This window comes from Ctenopharyngodon idella, chromosome 11 (assembly GCF_019924925.1).
Source record: "Ctenopharyngodon idella isolate HZGC_01 chromosome 11, HZGC01, whole genome shotgun sequence".
NCBI classification, from domain to species: Eukaryota; Metazoa; Chordata; class Actinopteri; order Cypriniformes; family Xenocyprididae; genus Ctenopharyngodon; species Ctenopharyngodon idella.
In genome coordinates, this window is record NC_067230.1 from 7,974,371 (window position 1) to 7,995,715 (window position 21,345).

The 21,345-nt window shown below is 36.0% G+C and overlaps 1 protein-coding gene across 2 annotated transcripts; it reads right to left on the reverse strand.

Moving 5' to 3' along the window:
* Positions 1-236: 236 nt before the first annotated feature.
* On the reverse strand, positions 237-20,974 carry taf4a (TAF4A RNA polymerase II, TATA box binding protein (TBP)-associated factor). 2 transcript variants are annotated; one of them, XM_051911726.1, is made up of 15 exons: positions 19,005-20,974; positions 16,997-17,136; positions 11,498-11,611; positions 11,278-11,373; positions 10,786-10,908; positions 9,230-9,319; positions 8,608-8,787; positions 6,914-7,058; positions 6,718-6,826; positions 3,765-3,934; positions 3,546-3,676; positions 3,153-3,278; positions 1,921-1,977; positions 1,704-1,823; positions 237-862 (listed from the first exon to the last, which is right to left on the reverse strand). In XM_051911726.1, exons 1-15 carry the CDS (start codon positions 19,696-19,698, stop codon positions 695-697), a joined length of 2,463 nt encoding a protein of 820 aa, XP_051767686.1. In that variant the 5' UTR covers positions 19,699-20,974; the 3' UTR covers positions 237-694. The 2 variants fall into 2 exon arrangements, with proteins under 2 accessions (XP_051767686.1, XP_051767687.1); XM_051911727.1 differs by having other exon boundaries at positions 11,278-11,370; positions 19,005-20,972.
* Positions 20,975-21,345: the final 371 nt, after the last annotated feature.

Here is a 21,345-nt window from a genome sequence, read left to right on the forward strand (position 1 = left end):
AAACATAAAACCTAGTGATAAACGTAATATCTAAATAACACGTTCACTACAACACCTAAAATGGCGAGCAAGAGAACATGTATGAGCGATGATGCAAACGAATCAGGAGTCGTGTATTTGAATCAGTGTATTAATAATTAATGAACAGTCTAAATGAACCCATTTGCTTTAAATGAATATAGCAATTAGGAATTCTTACAGCATTTCATGATATATTATAAAACCACACCACCAAATTTTTTATAGAAACTTTGTCCACTTTTATTTCTTAAAACATCTTTATAAAAACACAAATATAAAATGAATGGGTAGTTCCACTGTGAATTCTTTTTTTACATAGGTAATTTGCACATTACAAAGCCACCTTCTATGAAAAACATATGATATATAATTGCAATTTTCTTTTAACACAATTTAAAGAGTAAAATTCATAAGGGCAGGAAGCTAAAAACAAGGCAAAATAAAAGACTTAAAAGAAAACAGAGTGAAACAGAGAAGAGCACAAGTCAGCTCGAGAAAGGAAAGGAAAATGTATCACTGTATGTGTGAGTATGTGAGACAGTGACAGAAAGTGAGAAAGCGATAAAGAAAGACGAAAAGGGAATGACAAAGAGAATGATAATAGTAAAAAAGACAGAAAGAATGAGGGAGTGAGCCCTAAAGACTGAAATGAGCGAAGGGCATGGGCTATCTGCTATTTGAGAAGGGCTCGGTAGAGCAGTTGTGAGTGGCTGGTGCTTCTCTCGTTCTCTAGACAGAAGAGCAGATCCCTGAGGTTTACACGCGTGATGCGCTGGCGAGTGAACTGCCTCGACGCTCCTGCATTTAAGCCCCCGGATGCACTTGTGCACAAACCTGAGCCCTGTCAACATACACACAAACTTTGACACCAGTGCTAAACTGTTTGAACCAATACCGTTTTATACTGATATTGGTAGATTAAAATACATAAGAGTAATCCAATAGAGACAATTCTTCAAAACATATTTCTGTGAATGCTAATATATTGCAATATAATATGAACAAATATAAAATAAAAAATAACATACACAATTACATTTTTCAAGTAAATTTTTTTAATTGTTTTTTTTTCTCTCTCAAAAAAAAAAAAAAAAAAAAATTGGAATATATCAAAATATACATAATACTATAAATAAAATATACGAGTAATCTAATAGTGAAAGTTCTGAGGAACAAAAGAAGTTTAGGTGAGAATGAATTTTACAAAAAACTTACAAAATATATTTCTTGCACCAAAACTAGTCAAATGTATTTTTTTTCTCTGAAAAAGTAAATGATAATATATCATAATATAAATATTAAACAAATATTAGTAAACTTATATAAAATAAAAATAACATGATACAGAATTCTATTTTAAAATATTTTTTTTAAATTGTGATTTTTTTTTCTCTGAAAAAAGTGAATGATAATATAATATAATATAATATAATATGAAAATAAATAGCATGATATAGGAATACATTTTTAAAATTGTGTAAAAATTAGCTGAAAATGGCTGTTACTATGCCTTTAGACTGTCCCATCTGTCATTTGTGACAATCTGAGACCCTTGAAGCACAACCTGACATCTCAAACCTGCCCAACAGGTGCTAAAAGATTTAAAGAGGGCACAGAGGGGGACAGAAAGAGAAGAGGTGGAGGGCAGCAGACTGCCGTTGTGAGGGAGAGATATTTCGTACCTCTGCGTCAGTCCCAAATGAAGGCGAATCCAGTTTTCTTTTCTTTCTGGGTCCGATAGCCGCCAACGCCGTCAAGTTGGCGTCTCTCTGTCGAATCTGAGCCAATTCCTGCTGCTGCATCTGTAGCCACACGCACACATACTGTATATCAGCTCTGACCCATAATCAAACACAATGGTCCTCTGACAAGATAAACATCTCAAGTGTGCCATCTTACCTCTTTGGCCTTCTGTTTCAGCCGCAGCTGCTCGGGGTCCTCTTGTCGTGAGCGTGACTGCAAAACATAAATAGCAATTAGAGGATCAACAGTCAAAACACACAGAGACATCTGCTGGGATTAAATGAATATGTAAAAATTAAGGCTGTCAATCGATTCAAATATGTAATTATGATTAATCTCCTAAATTTTTCACTGTTAATGCATTAATGCATGCAGTTCCTGTGTACGGAATAAAAAGAATGTGCAATTATGGGGTCCTACAATTTGTGTGGAAGAGATATATAAATATAACCACTACAGTGGACAAAGGTAAAGTTATGCAACTGTGCTCTTTCCTTCAGAATTCATTCTAATATGCTGATTTGGAGCTCAAGAAACATTTCTTATTATTATCAATGTTGAAAACAGCTGTGCTGCGTAATATTTTGTGAACTGAGATTCATTTTTTTTAGGATTCTTTGATGAATAGAAATTTTAAAGCATTTATTTGAAATAGAAATCTTTTGTAAGAATTAGTTTCTTTCAAAAAAATCTTACTGACCACAAACTTTTGAACGGTAGTGTACATGTGTAAAGATGTTTCTGCAGATAGCCTGTATTCCTTTACATTAACATACTGATGTTCACATTACCATTTCGATTAATGGTGGTGTTTCAATTGTGGGTGATATTTACAGTACTGTCACTGAGTATGATATTTAAATTTGTAATGAAAACAGTTCTTTTACTTCTGTCTAATGATACTGCGTTAATCCTTAAGGTATCAGTTTTGTTTTTTATTATTTGTGTATTCATTCATATAATTTCCTATATTTAAGTTTATAAAAAGCAGAGCGTCTAAATAAGAATCAACTCTGAAACTCAGAGCCGCTTCTATGAGATGTACTGGACAAAAGTGAAGCGAGGGAGATCTCTCTTTCCCTGACACACAGTCTTTCTCACATTTCGCACAAAATGTCATATTGTAAACTACAATATCATTATTGTAATGCATTGAATCATGTTCTTTAAAAATAAAAGAATGCCAATAATCATCGATATAGAATCACAAGCATCAACAAAATCAAATCCATTGTGGTGTGAGAGAAAAAAAACTTTACCACTGAGTTTGGAAGACTGAACCTGTGCTGAACTTAAATCAATGATATGAACCTCTGGCCAGTTGTAGAATTATAGGTGTGTGTATGTGTATGTGCGCGTGTGAGTATGGCTGGAGGTGCTTTACTAACCTTAGCTGCCTTCATTAAAATTTCTCTCTCCTGTTCCTCTTTCTTTTGTTTCTCCAACTGGTCAAGTTGCTCAAAGAACTTCAACTGAGAGCGAACATCCTCCACCTGCTCGTACCGACTGTCCTCCTGCACACACACATCATTAACATTACACACAGCCTTACAGGCTCAAAACAAAAGCTGGCACCCAAAGGATAGAGTCTCTCGCTTTTGAGACCAAAACCCACAATGACCTCTGGATTCCAAGCCTGACATAAAAGAGACCTATCCAAGGTTCCTATCCAAGTGTTTATGGTAAAGAAATATAAAAATATGTTTCTAAAAATACAAGCTAAAATATTGCTAAAGCAAGTACAATCTCAACTACTAGCACAACTAGGTTTGTAGACTTGCCTTGTAAGTCATGTTCTTTTGCTGGGCGATCAGCGAGACCTTCTCTAGAAGGTTTTGCAGTCTCTGTTGAGTGGCGTGAGAGACGATGTTCACAACCTCGGGACCCAGCTCCGTCACTCCAAACCTTTGGCCTGACAACGTACAGGGCAACAACTATCAGCTATGGTAAAACAGTAAGCTAAATCTAATACAAGACTTTGACATAACTAGAAGTCTCACCTATCTCTAGTATCTTGTGCTGTAGCATACTGGCGGAGAGGAAAGCTTCATCTTTACAAGACCGTGTGACCGCGCCAACCAGCTCAGAGTTGGTGGCCAGGATACGGGCACTCTCCTCCGAAAGATTAACACCTGCCATTGAGGCCACGTCATTAATGTCGTCATCATCCCTGTACAGATTTAGACATACAAGCATATAGGTTAGAAAGAGCCCTTAACATCAAGTTTGAGGGTTGAGTTTGTTTTTCCAATTGTACAAATGCTGCAAAACTATGACTTCAAAATGCCTGTTATAAACATGTCTTTGCTAAAATCTGACACCACATAACTGCTCTGATGCCAAGGATTAACTCTAAATCACTGATGGTCCAGAAAGAAATACGATGCATTTTTGAATTTGAAGATCAAGGTAAATTGTACTTAATTTGTCTTCAAGGAGACATGTAAGTATCTTCTGTAGCTTCTGAAGGTCAGTACTAAATGAAAAAATATCATATTCAAACAAAATAAGAAAAATGTACACATCTTCATCCTGTTCAAAAGTTTACACCCCCTGGTTCTTAATGCATTGTGTTTCCTTCTGGACCCTCAGTGAATGTTTGACCCTTTTGTAATATTTGCATTTAAGTCCCTTGGTTGTCCTCAGTGTGAAAAGATGGATCTCAAAATCATACAGTCACTGCTGTAAAAGGTTTAAATATGCAAAAGATGCTGGAAATCCAAAGAACCTGGAGAATATTTCTGAAGAACATTGGGCAGTTTAACTGCTCAGGACAAACAAGGGACTCATGAACAACCATCACAAAACAAACAAACAAACAAAAGAAAAAACAGTCGTAGATCATCCAGGTAACGACACAGTATTAAGAATCAAGGGTATGTAAACTTTTGAACTGGGTCATTTTTATAAATTCAGCTATTTTTTTCATCTTGTAGGCTATATGTAAACATCTTTTATGTAAAATATCTTATTCAGGACAGTATTAAATAAAAAATAACATGCATTTTGTATGATCCCTTAACATTTTGTACTTTCTGCAAGAGGTATGTAAACTTTTGAGCATGACTATATATTATATATAGTATACACACACATATACACACACACACATATACATTTTATATATATATATATATATAGTATGTGAAAAAGTATGTGAACCACTTGCAGAATTTGTGAAAATGTGAAAAATTTTAACAAAATAAGAGAGATCAAACAAAATGCATGTTATTTTTCATTTAGTACTGTCCTGAATAAGATATTTTACATAAAAGATGTTTACATATAATCCATAAGACAAAAAAAATAGCTGAATTTATTAAAATTACCCCATTCAAGAGTTTGTGAACCATTGATTCTTAATACTCTGTGTCATTACCTGAATGATCTACGACTGTTTTTTTGTTTTGTGATGGTTGTTCATGAGTCTCGTTTGTTCTGAGCAGTTAAACTGAGCTCTGTTCTTCAGAAAAATCCTCCAGGTCCTGCAGATTCTTCAGTTTTCAAGGATTTTTTGCATATTTGAACCCTTTCCAGCAGTGAGATCCATCTTTTCACACTGAAGACAACTGAGGGACTCAAACACAACTATTAAAAAAGGTTCAAACATTCACTGATGCTCCAGAAGGAAACACGATGCATTAAGAGCTGGGGGTGAAAACTTTTTGAATTTGAAGATAAAGGTAAATTGTACTTAATTTGTCTTCTGGGAAACATGTAAGTATCTTCTGTTGCTTCCGAAGGGCAGTACTAAATGAAAAAAAATGATATTTAAATGAAATAAGAAAAATTCTTCATCCTGTGCAAAAGTTTTCACCCCCCGACTCTTAACGCATCGTGTTTCCTTCTGGAGCATCAGTGAATGTTTGAACCTTTTTTATTAGTTGTGTTTGAGTCCCTCAGTTGTCCTCAGTGTGAAAAGATGGATCTCAAAATCATTCAGTCACTGCTGGAAAGGGTTCAAATATGCAAAAAATCCTTGAAAACTGAAGAATCTGCAGGACCTGAAAGATTTTTCTGAAGAACAGAGCTCAGTTTAACTGCTCAGAACAAACAAGAGACTCATGAACAACCATCACAAAACAAAAAAACAGTCGTAGATCATCCAGGTAACCACACAGTATTAAGAATCAATGGTTCACAAACTTTTGAACTGGGTCATTTTAATAAATTCAGCAATTTTTTTGTCTTGTTGATTATATGTAAACATCTTTTATGTAAAATATCTTACTCAGGACAGTACTAATTAAAAAATAACATGCATTTTGTATGATCTCTCTTATTTTGTTAAAATTATTCACATTTTCACAGATTCTGCAAGTGGTTCACATACTTTTTCTTGCAACTGTATATAAAATGCAATGTTCAGTACAGCATTGTTAATATATAAATATTAGATGAAAAATTAAATGAAAAAGTTGCCTTAAAATTACTAAAACTTGAAATGAATACAGAAAATACAAAAATAAAAGCTCATTTAAAATATTAATAAATACTATAATTGTACATAATATTAAAACAACACTGGTGGTTCAGTATAAAAATGAACATTACAATGTTATGTGACCTGTGGTCATGATACTGGTACTGTGACGGTCATATTTCATGCAGAAAATACTGCCTGAGATGAATTAGGCCGAATAAAAAACAGAACTCCTTTTCATCACAATAAGATTAGCCACACTTTGTGTAGTACTCATGTTGTGCACAATGCCTTGTGGTAAACTCTATTCTCTACTTCCTGTTAAGTTATTGATGCACAACTGTTGCATATGCTGATCACAGTGTCATTCGGACAGAACTAATATGCTCTCTGAGATTTGAAATCTCATTTAAGATGGCCATGACGCTGTGAAAACCACTATTGGGCTGCTGGAACATACACTGTATTTCACATGGCGGCAGAAATGGTCTCATACAAGATCATTCAAAAATTAACACAACAACACACACCTGAAAGTTCCTCCAGCACCATCCTTAGCTTTATTCTTCTGAGCTATCGCTACAGACACGGAGCCGGGAGCCAGTTTAGTGCTACTCACCACACCCTGCTTTACTGCCACTGAAAGAGAGAGAGAGATGTTACATTTTGTGTCATTATATTATGATAAACGAATCAGACAGTGATGGATCTGACAGACACCCTCACCTGTCTGGATCTGTTTGAGCTGCACCTGAGGCTGACCCACCACTATGTGGCTGTGGGGCTGACCCCTGAGCGTTACCATAGGAGTGGTTGTCAGGGTAACCTGAGGGGGCTTCACTATTGCCCCCTGCTGTGGAGGCTGCAACACCTGAACAACGAAATTGAATGTAATTCTATAATTACAGCCATATTGAGAACATTTTACTGTAGTGGCTCAACTGTAAAGATGCATTGCAGACAGTTTTGGGCCAGCTGAACTGTTGGGCCAATGCTGCATAATATATACATCTCATATTAATTGATCATATATATATATATATATTATTATTATGGATATATATATATATACACTTTTTTTTATACTTTTTAATATATAAATAATTATTTATTTATTATTATGTGAATATTTACTGAATGTGTATATTTACCTAAACGTTGTTATACAAACAAGGAAGTTATACTGATTTAAGTCTCGTGATTCTTAAGTACAAATAAACCACAAAAAAATTCCAAACTGATCATTTTGAAGGGTCCATTAAAAGAACTGTCCAACTGCCTTGAGCATCCGGTGTGTGAGGTCTGAACGCCCTCTGATGACGGAAGTGATCTCTCGCACTTATACTTCAATGAGTGCGAGAGATCACTTCCGTTGTCAGAGCGCGTTCAGACCTCACACACCGGATGCTCAAGGCAGTTGGACATAGTGGTGTATTAGAGGTAAAAAATTATAAAATACTGTTCGGTTTCTCGCACAAACCGATCGTTTCGTGTCTTAGGACATCAATGTGTCGTCACGAGCCGCAGGGTTTAATTTGGATTTGTCTTCGCATGTTTTTTTTACTCTTATAGATGGAGTTCCCATTGACATGCATTATACGAGTGACAGACCGCAACGGTTGGAGTTAAAAATTATCAATTGTGTTCTACTGAAGAAACAAAGTCACCTACATCTTGGATGCCCTGGGGGTAAGCAGATAAACATCAAATTTTCATTTTTGGGTAAACTATCCCTTTAAGTCATGTAATTTCAATGTAGTTTTAGTAAAGTTAAGTAACTTTAAAGGGATAGTTCACCCAAAAATGAAAATTATCCCATTTTCCCATTTACTCACCCTCAAGCCATCCTTGGTGTATATGACTATCTTCTTTCAGATGAACACAATCGGAGATATATTTAAATATATCCTGGCTCTTCCAAGCTTTATAATGGTAGTGAATGGGGGGGCGAGATTTTGAAGCCCAAAAAATGCAAATCCGTGTCATAAAATGATTTACTTCCTTTTTTAATGGAACTGTTTCCTAATAAGAACCAGTTCACAATTTTAACCCTCATCCATTGTCCATAGTATCAGACACAAAAATGTACTCTATGTTGCCAACGGCCAATACTTTGCACTAATGTTTAAGAAACACCAGCTAGTTATAATGATATGCATATGATGTTTATCTTTGTATTTAATGACACAGCTCAGAGTGATTTTATACTTTGCCAAAAGGCAAATACAGGCATTACCATTCAACATCATTTAAACTACGTACTAAAGCAATTAAAACTCCAATTATTTAGCCTGGTGTAAATTAAGACTAAACACCTAGTTTTACCTGCAATATGCTTTTATTATTAATAATCCCAATAGTGTCCTTGAGCCTCAATAAAAAACACATGAGGTAAATTATGCATGTAGATCTGTCTTTACCAGAGAGGCGGTCTGGCTGGAGTTGCTAAGGGCAGGCTGGACGAGCGTGCGAGGGGCTGTGCCGGTGGCTCCAGCAGTGTTGGGGCTGGTCAGCACCACAGTAGGTGCCTGGAGGGCCTGGCTCTGCTGGATGAAGGCCGTGGAGTCAGGAGTGAGCTGTCGCAGAGCTGGAAGACTCCTCTGAGGAAATACATGGAAGAGGAGAGATTAATTGTGGGCAATAGGACTCTCCCAATTATGAAGTTTTGGCTTGCAATTAATTGTCATACAAGCAATTGCAAATAACAATTTAATGCAGCTCCACTTCCTCCTATGCTTCAGCTAAGCAGCTTATGCAGGCACTGTGAATGCTGCAACGTGTTAACACTACCTCTCAAATAAACATGCTATTTACATGTGCATTTTAAAACAGGCCTCACTAAGATAACGATCCTACTCAATAAACATTGTTTATAAACTTAATCCCAGTTTGCTCCAAAATGATTTTTCATCCAGTTAGTGGACTTTAAACTACTTAGGATAATTGTCTATTTAATAAAAGGTAATTGCCTGTACCTGTAACACAACTATACACTGAAACTGAATTACATGAATCTTAGTATTTTAAGAAAAAGATCTTTACCTTCAGGAAAGGCACTAGATAAGGCTGAGGAGACGAGTTGAGCTCTTTGTAGAGCCTGCTGGTGAACTCCTCTGCTTCAATCGCCCCTTCCTGAGGGGACACAGCAAAAACAACTCATACCTTTTAGACTTTAGAGGTTCATATTCCTAGGACCGATACAGTGGGGTTCAAAAGTCTGAGACCACATAAAGTTAATTTAAAATAATCATTTTAGAATTTTTAAAATGTTAAACAAGGAAAGGTTATATTGTAAAGTAAAGAAGAGATATATAAGATGTGTTACTATTTCTATATAACTAAGCAAATTTTTGAACATACAGTACTGTATGTGAACATCTTTGTACAGAAAGTCAGGATCATCAGGTTTTACACAAACTTGTGAAGATCAGGTAGCCCAAGTCAGTGAAAGACAAACCATATACTAAAATATTCAGACATTTGTATTCATTTTTCAATTAAAATTGAAAACATGCTGATAATATAATTTTCAAAGAATAATTTTATATTCAATTGTATACAGTGGCCAAATGTGATGTCCCAAGAGGGGGATTTGTTGTTAAATAACCCTACAAATTCAATTAAACCATCAAAATATGAGGAATATATTTATATTTTTAAATATTTTAAATATGAGGGAAGAATAAAATACTAAACTTGTTTAAGATATTTATCTGACAAAATTATTTGGCAAAACTATAGGGGTTTTTTTTACTATGCAAAGCTAAGCTCACAGGAAAATGCATACATTGACTATAACAATCAGTTAATAATTTATGTAATTAAATTCTTACAATTATATCAGGTCAGTAAGTTTTTTTTTTTAAGAAATTAATACTTTTATTCAGCAAGGATGCATTATATTGATCAAAAGTGACAGTAAAGGTGTTTACATTGCTAAAAAAAATATATATATATATATATATATATATATATATATATATATATATATTTCAAATAAATGCTGTTCTTTTAAACTTTCTATTCATCAATCCTGAAGAATCCTGAAAAATAATAATAATAATAATAATAATAATAATAATAAAGAGTTTTCAAGAGTTTTCAGTTTTCAAGAGTTTTTTTTATTATAATTTATAAATATATTGATTGATAATAAGAAATGTTTCTTGAGCACCAAATCAGCATATTATTATGATTTCTGAAGAATCATGGGACACTGAAGACTGGAGTAAATTAAGTTTTGCCATCACATGAAAAAATTACATTTTAAAATATATCAAAATCGAATAAGGTTATTTTCAATTGTAATTACATTTCACAATACTACTGTTTTTACCGCACTTTTGATCAAATAAACATTGAAACACGTTTTAAATAAATCATTTTAAAAAATCTTATTGTCCTCAAACTTTTGAACAAATGAATAAAACATAATTTTCACTAATGGTCACTAAAAGTGAATCCATTCAATTAAGCTTTTATGTACTATCATTGAGAAAAAAATTATATATATATATATCTTTAACTATGACTCACAAAATGTCAACTTTTTTCACAGAGTCAAAAATATGCAAACACACTCAACCTCTGAGACTCACCAGCAGGTTCTTGACCAGCTCTTTAACGTTGGCGACAGTCTCTGATGACTGCTTACCGCTAGTGGCCAGCTTTATCAGCGTGGACAAGAAGTTCCTACATTTCTTTACATTCTCCATTGTCTCCTATTAAAAAAAGAAAAGTGATTGCATTAGCACAAAGCAGATTTATTCCTCCTGCAATAGCTTAAGGTTATCTTACAACTGTCCCTTGGACGCATACAAATTTTCAGGTTAAGATTTAACAGCATGAGCCTAGCATCAAATGGGGATATCAGGGGATTCCCACTCTGAGAAAACAGATTTTCATTTAGGTTTACACTTGGAAATCTCTTTAACAACTCATTTTTCACCAGCTCTTAAAACATATATGATCAGGTCAGTTTACAGACCCTTCACGAAGCCTTTAAGCATGAAGCTAAATATTCAGCACCGTCTCTTCAGTTGTGAACCTACACGTCTTTGTGTGACTGTAAAGTTAGCGCAGCCTCTCACCGTTGCCGAGGAGACGGTGGTCCCCGTGGCAGCAGTCACAGTCCTCTGGGCAGTTCCTGCCTGCACTGACAACACTGCACCCACAGAGGAAGCCTGCTGACACATGAGAGAGAATGAGTATGAAGAGAGAAGATAGGAACCACTCAGAAATACAATTCACAGCGCAGGATGATTCTGTCATTTCTAATGGGTTTCTTTATGATGTGCTTTTTGTAGGTACCTGTACAGGTGGTCTCTGGAGTGTGGTAGTGGCCGTGCTGCTGGGTGTAGGAGAGCCCTGCTTTATGATGGTGGTAGGGGTCACCTGTCGGGCCATTAGAGGAGTTCCAGGTGCCTGCAGGTATGCAGAAATCAGACAGACATCAATGAGAAGAGTCCTGCAAATACCAACTAGTTAATATCAAACTACATCATCTCAGGGCTCAACAATAGAAATGGATGGCCAGGGCCAGTGTGAGAGATTTCTGGGTTAGTTGGAAAAACGGTCACTTACCCTATTGGACCTGTGCTGTGTTGTCACTAAATTTTTGCCTTAAAACATTGTATTTATGTGACCTAATGAACACTGGTGTCAAATCATGCTGATGTAATGTCAAAGTTACATTATCTAACCTAGATGAGCCACATAACTACTTACTATAGTCTTGGAAGCATCAGTTAGAATGAGTAAAAGTAACAAACAAAAAAAACTAAAAAAATCAGTAATGTCTCACATCATATGCAATAGTTTCCTACAAAAGTGTGTTTATGATTTTACATACATTTTTGCAACAGAGTTTCAAAAGTTTGAATCCTGTATGTATATACATATACATATATACATATATATATACATATACATATATATACATATACATATATACACATATACATTTATTTATTTATTTATTTATTTATTATATATAATGGTTATGAAAGAAGTTTACCTCATGCTCACCAAGGCTGCATTTATTTGACCAAAACTATAATACTGTTAAATATTATTACATTTTAAAATAACTGTATTATTTGAAAATTTAAAATAAATTATTCCTGTGATAGAAAAGCTGAATTGTCAGCATCATTACTCCAGTCTTCAGTGTCACATGATCCTTAGGAAATCATTCTAATATGCTGATTTATATATAGTTTAAAACAACAGCATTTTTTAAATAGAAATATTTTGTAACATTATAAATGTCTTTACTGTCACTTTTAAAACAACTGTATGCATCCTTGCTGAATAAAAGTATTAATTTCTTTTCTTTTTTTTTCTTTTTTTTTTTTTTTTTTAAATGTTACTGACCCCAAACTTTTGAACGATAGTATATATTATTGATATTTTTGTAAAGTGAACACAATGTTCAACAAAAGATATATACATATTTATGTTGCTTAAAACAGCTGTTTATCATATTTGTGGTGAGGTGAGTATAAATTGTGACAAGGCAAGTAAAAATCAGAACTACTGGCTGAGTGGTTGATTTTTACCTGCCTTGCCAAAATTGTCCCTGGTTCCATCACAAATATGATAAATAACTATTCAGCCCAGCATAAAAACAAATCCTTATTGTTAAAATCATGCATCTCACATACCATATTATTAGAAATGCAAGATACTAAATGTCTCTGCAAATACTGATAGCTGATTATTCAGAATGATATCTGCCGATACTGATACTTTAATTTTGTTAAGGAAAAAAAGAAAAAAAAATCTAATCTAATGCTATAAACTACACAGAGAACCTTCTCATCTGGTACACTGCTATAATATTAGAAGTTAAAATTAACAATCGAGCCCAAACTATTATATTTAACTGCTATTTATTTTCAGATATAATAACCCAAACAAACCCACCCCTCTCTTCATTGCTCCGCCTCCAAAACTCACACTCCAATACTAACCACCCTGCTCCGAATCGGTCTCAAACCTCGGCCCGACCGCTGCTGGCATGCGAGACGAATGCACTACCAATGACACTAAACAACACATTCTCTAACGGGCTTCAGTGTGCAGTAGTTTAACTACTGGCCACTGTTACACATGCAATGCAAGTGGATGTCCGTTTATCACAGCTGACACGCAACAAAATGCTTCACGAAAAATAAAGCGTAGATGATGAACGAATGACAAGGAAGCACAAAAAATTAACGCACAGTTCACAAGAGTAAATACAAACAAGAGTTTGTTGTTAACAAAGCCCAGTGTTACTTGGACTGTTTTCAGGCCTTCCCGCTTAGCTCTCTCCAGCGCTGGAAAGCTTTTCTAATATAAACGCGGGTCCTAAAGCGCTTGCCCAGTCATAAACCTTCATTCCAGTGATATTCTTCTGAGCTCTTTTGTGTGTCCCATCTCTCGTTCTGCAGTTTGTTTTTTTTTCTTATTTTCAAATCTCCCTCTTGCTCGTTCTCTCTCCTCGACCGTCATACACCCCCTAATGCTGATTGGTTACACGTTTGTTGTTGGTATCGGCCCGACTAACTTCCAAACTGTATTTTAAATAATACTGAGTCCACCTTTAAATAAAAATTGAAATGTTTGTATACAACTATTATGTATACAAGTTTGTATACAACTTTATGCATGGTTAGTGAAATAAAAAACATTTTTAAGTCACTGAAATAAGGCCATAAACACATGTTGAACATGTGTTCATAAGACTTTTGAGTATTGGCTCTTGTAGCCTAGAGTTTTTACTACAAACAATGTGAAAACCACCCTGACCACTAATTCACATAAAACAATTTATTAGTTTAAATTTTGACACTATTTGTGCTAGGCTGTATCCAAGAGTGTGTCAATGGCCATGAATATTGATGCACCTGAGAAGACAAAGACATTCCCCTAATGGGCCTATCCATGTGAATGGGACTGAGGGAAACAAAAGAATGTGAAGAAAATGATAATGGGAGAAGAATGATTTTTTTTTGTAGTTTATTTTCAACATTATCAAAACATACATAATGAAGTTCAAAGGCACATTATTGAGCACACTGACCTAAACAAAGACACTTACGCACAGAACAGTTACGCACTTTTGTGCCATTCCAGAACAGTTCCTGTTCAACTGTAGAAACAAGTGAACCATACCTGGCATTTCCAATGTGTTTGCTGCTTCTTTTGCCATGCACTGAAGAAAAAAAAACACCCCAACATCAGTAGTCAGTGATGGAGCTTATTTTACCATGATCATGTCGAATATCAGTCCAATGTGGTTGAACGGCTGGCTGATAGAATTTTGAAAGTTAGCAGGACCCTCTGTGGTGCAGGTATCTGATCACTGTAATAAAAAAAGCAAACAACTGTAAGAATAATATCAGGAGCAACTATATTATTAAATTAGAAATCACTAATAGCCGACTAATAACAACAGTCATACAACAATAAAAAAGTCATAGTCATATTTGTAGTTTTGACACACAAATGCTCTGTTTGTATTATCATACAGTACAAAAATGACATTTTACAGTTTAGAAATTAAATTATTGTTTTGCACATTATAAACATCTAAGTTTGAGCAGATATTCCTGAACAGTATTTCCCAGTAAACACTGGTCTAAATATTGTTAAGCTGTAACATTCATCATGTTACAGTATAAACACTCATTACTTTTATATCATATTATGCTTTTATGTTATATTACAGAGCACAAAAACATCCTTGCGTCATACAACATTTACATGCAATGAAATGTTGCCTATCTGCCTATATATTTCATATTTCAAGAGGTCTCACTTGAATTCACTTGAATTCATGTTTTTGTCTGGCAATATAGTTTGGAACAAGCCCAAATAGTAAATTAAGTACAAGTTTATGGAAAAACACATTAACTAATGTAAAAGAATGCATGACTTACTTGTCAGTAAATGATATCCTCCACTGGATCAAGCCGCGCGTCGCATCGCATCGCATTCTTCTTCTGAGGTAAATTCAAAGCTTATTCCTCATAGCGTGCCTTCTTCCAAAAACGATGAAAAGTAGAGTAACCTGACGAAGCTTGATGCTTTGTTTATCGAGGTGATGGGGGCATTTACATTTTCGCATGGTTCACATGGGTGATTACCATATGACTAACCTGTGCATTACAGATAATGAGCTCAGACGGAAAGATTCTACATCTCGTTGGTTTCATACAGTTTACATAATCAGAGAATATTTGTTTTCAATTTAAATTGAAAATTTAATTTTTAAAGTAGACATTTCAAGATCTCTATAGACATGTTTCTCATGTCTGTGTGGCAAGTATAAGTGTCTTAATGAGCTAAGGTTCATTTTTGTGACGCCTTTCAGAAAGAAATTCACGGCGACTGAGACGGCAGAATGCACGGCAGAAAGCAAAGAAGACATTTTAAAAAATATGGGTAACCAAACAGTTGATGGGCCCCATTGACTTCCATAATATGGAAAAAAATGCTATGGTATTAGTCATACAAGTAAATAATAAGTTGGGGCCCATGAACTGTTTGGTTACCAACATTCTTCAGAATATCTTCTTTTGTGTTCAGCAGAAGAAAGAAATTTGAGAGTGAGTAAATAATGACAGAATTTTCATTTTTGGGTGAACTATCCCTTTAACGTTGCTATTTTCTTAACTGTTAATGAGTTATTGTGGTGTTACCAGCCTTAAATTCTACACAAGAGACATTTTATTCACAAACAGTACGAGTTGCAGTCTGACACGTTTTTCTGCCCCCTTTTGATTGACAGGATAAAATTGTCCCTAATAATCAGCTGTTTTTAAACAATCGGCTGATGGACAACAGAGAAAATAATTGCTTTCATCGGCCGATATATGCTCGTTTTTAATGTTATCATTATTGACTCGATAAGAATATTTAGCCGATATATTAAAGCCGATAAATAATGGATTACTTCCTTCAGCTGAGACACTTCAGATGCGCACTTTTCGCCATGATGGTTTTGAATTGCTTGAAATTTGATTGGAATCACTTTGAAAAGGAAAATGCAATTGTAAGTTGTAATATTATGTTTATTTTGTGCATATATATCTAATTTATCTCATATAGGATGCGTTTGGTCAAGAATTAACGCATTAGTAAAGCGCTTACCGGTGATGGATGTAGCTGGATTACCGGTGATGGATGTAGCTCAAATAGCAATGCACGACAAACTATGATTGGGACTGCCATATTACATAACATTATAATGAGAACACCATTGTAATAAAACATTGTGAATTCTCTGGGTTTAGTTGCCGTGTTTCAGCGCGTTGTGTAACTCCACAACAGGAGTTACACATTCTGACTAGCACGTAGCACTTAGTTCAAGTTCATTTGTGCAATTATTTTATTTATTTGTAGAGCAATAGATCTTTTTTTTTTTTGCTGGCCATAGGAGTGTAAAATTCATTTTAAAACTTACAGTGGTTCAAACTTGGCTACTGTCCTGTATATGTTTGATTTATGTTGAAGTGCTTGGGACATGGCTTTTAATGGTGAGACTTTTGTTCTTGTAATTAGGCTCTAAAAAATTATATACAAAGTTGGATTTAGATTTTTCGGCCAGCATATCAGTTATTGGGTTTTCAATATAAAGAATTATCCGTTATTGGTATCGGCCAAAATTTTCATATTGGTGCATCCCTAATCCATACTTACTATAACACAAGAAATCTATACAACTACAAATTTATTTATTATTCTGCAGTCATAGCCCCATTCATTAAGAAATATGTACAGCTGATGTTAAATCAGTTGAGGGTGGTCAGATAGCATTACCTGTGCAGAGGTGATCTGCCCAGGGGTGGTGCTGGTGGGGGCAGCAGGGCGGGCGGCCTGAGACTGGGCCTGCATCTGTGCCAACATCTGCTGAGGGATCATCAGCAACTGACCACTGTCACTACGCACCAACACCATACCTGGAAAAACAAACAGACACATATAGAAAGGCTGACATCACTTCCCATGTAAATTGCTATTCATTAGTGAGCTTTTCCTATTGATCGGACTGGAGTCAAGTCTGGCAACCGTGCCCTGCTTAGAGGCATGAAGAATAAAGCGCACAGTTGGTGGCCTATATTTGCACAGCACACTGAGAACCCTACACACTCCGTCTCCTGTTACCGTGTGAACCAACGGATGTGTTCTGAACAGAAACTGTTGGTCTGAGAATCCAGATGGACTCTTTTAGTAAAATCTGTCAAGTATTCTGTCCAGCCAGACAACAGGCTTGTCAGAATGACCAGAGTATACAGTCAAAAGGAAAATCATTAGAAAGAGAATAACTAGATTTGCATTTCCTGAAGGAAATACCAGTGCTTGTGAGGAAGTAAAAGAATAGTGTTAAAAGGGACGGTCACACTACACTTTTTGTTCCAATGACTTCCATTCATATACACGCGAATGCTTAAGAAACGCAAGCTCATACAATGAAGTTTTGCTTTTTGCTTGTTTGGTGAACTCTGACCTGTGAATTCGTATCACGTAAAGACGCGTGACCAATAGAAGTTTGTTTCATCACAGCATGACCTCTTGAATTAAAAGAACACAAACTTTAAAGGGATAGGCTAGTTTACCCAAAAATGAAAATTATCCCATGATTTACTTACCCTCAAGCCATCCTAGGTGTATATGACTATCTTCTTTCAGACGAACACAATTGGAGTTATATTAAAAAAAAATATCCTTGCTCTTCCAAGCTTTATAATGGTAATGAATGGCGCTCACGATTTTTAAGCCCAAAAAAGTGCATCCATCCATCATAAAAGTACTACACACGGCTCCAGGGGGTTATTAAAGGCCTCCTGAAGTGAAGCGATAGCATATATGCGTCACGTCAGAGGTCGACATGTACGGATGTTTGCCGGAAGATGGTTATTATAGTTTATAAAGTAGTAAATATGGATATTTTTCTTACAAAAATGCATTGCTCCGCTTCAGATGGCCTTTTTTAAAACCCTGGAGCCGTGTGGAGTACTTTTTGATAGTTGGATGCACTTTTTTGGGCTTCAAAATCATGAGCACCATTCACTACCATTATAAAGCTTGGAAGAGGCAGGATAGTTTTTAATATAACTCCTATTGTGTTTGTCTGAGAGAAGATAGTGATATACACATAGGATGGCTTGAGGGTGAAAAAATCATAGGATAATTTAAATTTTTAGGTGAAATATCCCTTTAAAACTGCAGGTTTACATCTTGAATTTATGTTTGTTTGTTTTTTTAAAGATGCTGCAGAGCGTGGCATCATATTACAACCGTTGCAGTGTCCAAAGAAAATTTGTGTGGTTAAACTATTTATACTCAAAGACAGTTCACCCAATAATAATAATAATAATAAAATCATACACTCCTCATGTAGGTCCAAACCTGTACGACTTTCTTCTGAACACAAAAGGAGATGTTAAGCAATATACTTTTGTAAATACTTACAAAATACTACTCTTTTCCCCACACACTTACACTGAATGTTGACTGAAACAGTTATTGTGCCTGACATCTCCTTTTATATTTTGTGCACAAGAATGAAAGTTCTGAAGTATGTATAAAGATCTGAAGTATATATAAATAATGGCGATTTTAATTTCTAGGGTGAACTACACTTTATACAGTTGCTTTACTGTTGTTGTATGCACTATGTTTCCAGTTTAGGGCGCGCATCACAGCATGCGCTCACAAACTTCGCACGAAATCAAAAATGGGCGTTAAAACAATCTATTTAACTTCCTCTACCACACAGATTTACATAATTATACACACATTTAAGAGCTAATGTGAGTTCCGGTACCTGGAGGTAGTTGAATGTTCTGGATGTTCTGGCCAGGGTTGCTCTGAGGGAGTCGGGGCGCTAACACCTGTGGCGCAATGGCCCTGATGGCAGGGCTGGATGCTGCTGCAACAGTTGCCGGAGCTGCTGTTCTCGCAACCCCCTGCAAAACAGCCCCCTTGGCCACTCCAGGACCGAGAGTCATGCCGCCGGCGGACTGTATGATAGTTTTAGGGGACTCGGACTTGCTCGCGGAGACAGAGGCAGGAGTCTGGTTCATTAAAAGAGGTGTCGTTGTAGTAGTACAAGTTGTAGTAGTAGTAGAAGTAGTAGTTATTCCCGGGGTCGCTACATTGGCTACAGTCGCCGAAACGGTGGTATTATTATTACTCCCGTTAATAGTTAAACCTGTTCCAGCAGTTTGCATAGATGGCCTGACAACTGTCACTGAGGGTCCTGCACTGGATGCTGCGGATGCTGGAGGATTCCCGTAAGAAGACTGTATCACTGTATTTGGGTTTGGGGTGACAGTGACGTTTCCGTGTCCTTTCGCCACCCCGGGCCCGTTATTAACAACTGGTACAGAAGTTGAAGCCTCGTCCGATGATGATGATGGACCACTGGACACTGAAGTGCCGCTTTCAGTGTGCGAATCCATTGCATTGCCTCCGTTCAAAGTTTGCACTGTGGACGTCCCGATCAAAGTAGTTACCATAGCATTAAGAAACACTGGATCCCCTTAGCTGTCTTCCATCTGTGCCTCTGGCACATCAGTTCAGGAAGTTTGGGTTTTCATCCGCTTTTCCCTCCAGTTGCTTTTCGAAGGAACAAGCGTGAGTGAAGGGGAGTCTCGTGTCACAATGTCAATAAGGATTTGACAAGTGCCCGTGTCACCTCAAGTCCACTAGTAACAATGCTCTTGGGAGAAATAATCATCTAACACACTTGAAGAGCAGCTGCTTTCATTATGTTCATATGTACAAGAGCTCGCAGAATGTCAACATTAGCTAGTTGAATTGCCTCTTTTCCCGGAGTCAGCGGGGTGATTTTCCGGCTGCCTGGGAGCTTACCTCAAACTTATTGTGACAAGATGTGGAAACTTCTAATCTAATACAACCTGAAGTATCGGTAAAAAGTTTCTTTCCCACTCTTTTAATACAGAAATCCTTATATAGCAGGTCAAAGCCTGCCGCCATCTTCGATGTGAACAGTGAGGAGCTTTGGACAAAATGACAGTGCGCATGCGCGCAGAAGCGGAAACGTCATTACGCTGGAGTTTTGCGGGATCCTCATTGGTTGTCTCCCTGCGTGGAGGCGGGACATGAGAAACGTCAGTTGATTCTGGCGGAGCGCGGTCAGAGTCGGTCTGTCATCGAGAAAAGGGCCTTGTGAAGTTGAAAAACAACAATTGATTTATACGCGCATTGCACTTGGGTACATCTAGAGGAACTCTTAGCTGTTATGTGTTGGTTATAAAGCGTGTAGCGGCTATTCTGTGAACTTCACAGCGGGCTGTCTTCCCCCAAGATGGCCCCGTGTTTTGAAGCGTCTGTGTTGAAAGCGTGAAAAGGCGCCACACCTCTGCCAGCGTGACTGGCCATAGAGGGCACGCGTGCTACTGCATCTATAGTTCACAGGGTTCCTGCTCCAACCCCATTTGACTTACAGTACAGTATCCTCACGTTTACTTCGTTCAGTTATATGGTATAGTTTTGATATCGAGTTTAATTCTTTATTCCACAACGTTACCTCAGAGTAAAAACTATATTTTGCAAGCATATTATGCATATAATATGGCAATAAAATTAAATAAAGGGGTGACATTGAATGAACCAATAAAAAGTTTTTTTTTTTTTTTTTTTTTTTTTTTTTTTTTCTTGGAGACTACTATATGTCTTAGTGGTCATTATAGTATATAGTGTAGTATTTTTTTCTTCCGGTATAAGAGGCTGTACATTTGTCCTCAAAAGTTCTCCCCAAAGCTGTTTTTATTCTATTTTTATTGATTCATCAAAAGGCATTAAAATTAGTAAGAAAATTTGTTTAGTTTATAGTATGTTATAAAGAATTGCTTAAATAAAAAAATGAAAGTGGTGTAAACTTCTTGATTACTTTTAATTTATTACTCTTTTTATTTTTTACCTCATTCTAACTCATCTATCACATTGGTTTGAATAGGATAATTGTACCATATTGATAAATACAAAGAGAAAGAATTTTTTGTTTTGTTTTGTTTCTTTGAAGCGCATTAAATATTACATTACATCAGGGTTTCCCAGACTGGGGTTCATGGGTTTAATGATAAGCCAATGATAAGTTATTAATAAAAATATTAAAATTAAAATATATTTTATTTATTTAT

Coding starts and splice junctions, on each gene's coding strand:
- taf4a (XM_051911726.1), bottom strand. CDS start 19,698: ATGGTAACTACTTTGATCGGGACGTCCACAGTGCAAACTTTGAACGGA. Junction 3,935..6,717: donor GGTGCTGGAGGAACTTTCAG/GTGTGTGTTGTT, acceptor AAATCTGTACAG/GGATGATGACGACATTAATG. Junction 863..1,703: donor CATTTGGGACTGACGCAGAG/GTACGAAATATC, acceptor GTATGTTGACAG/GGCTCAGGTTTGTGCACAAG.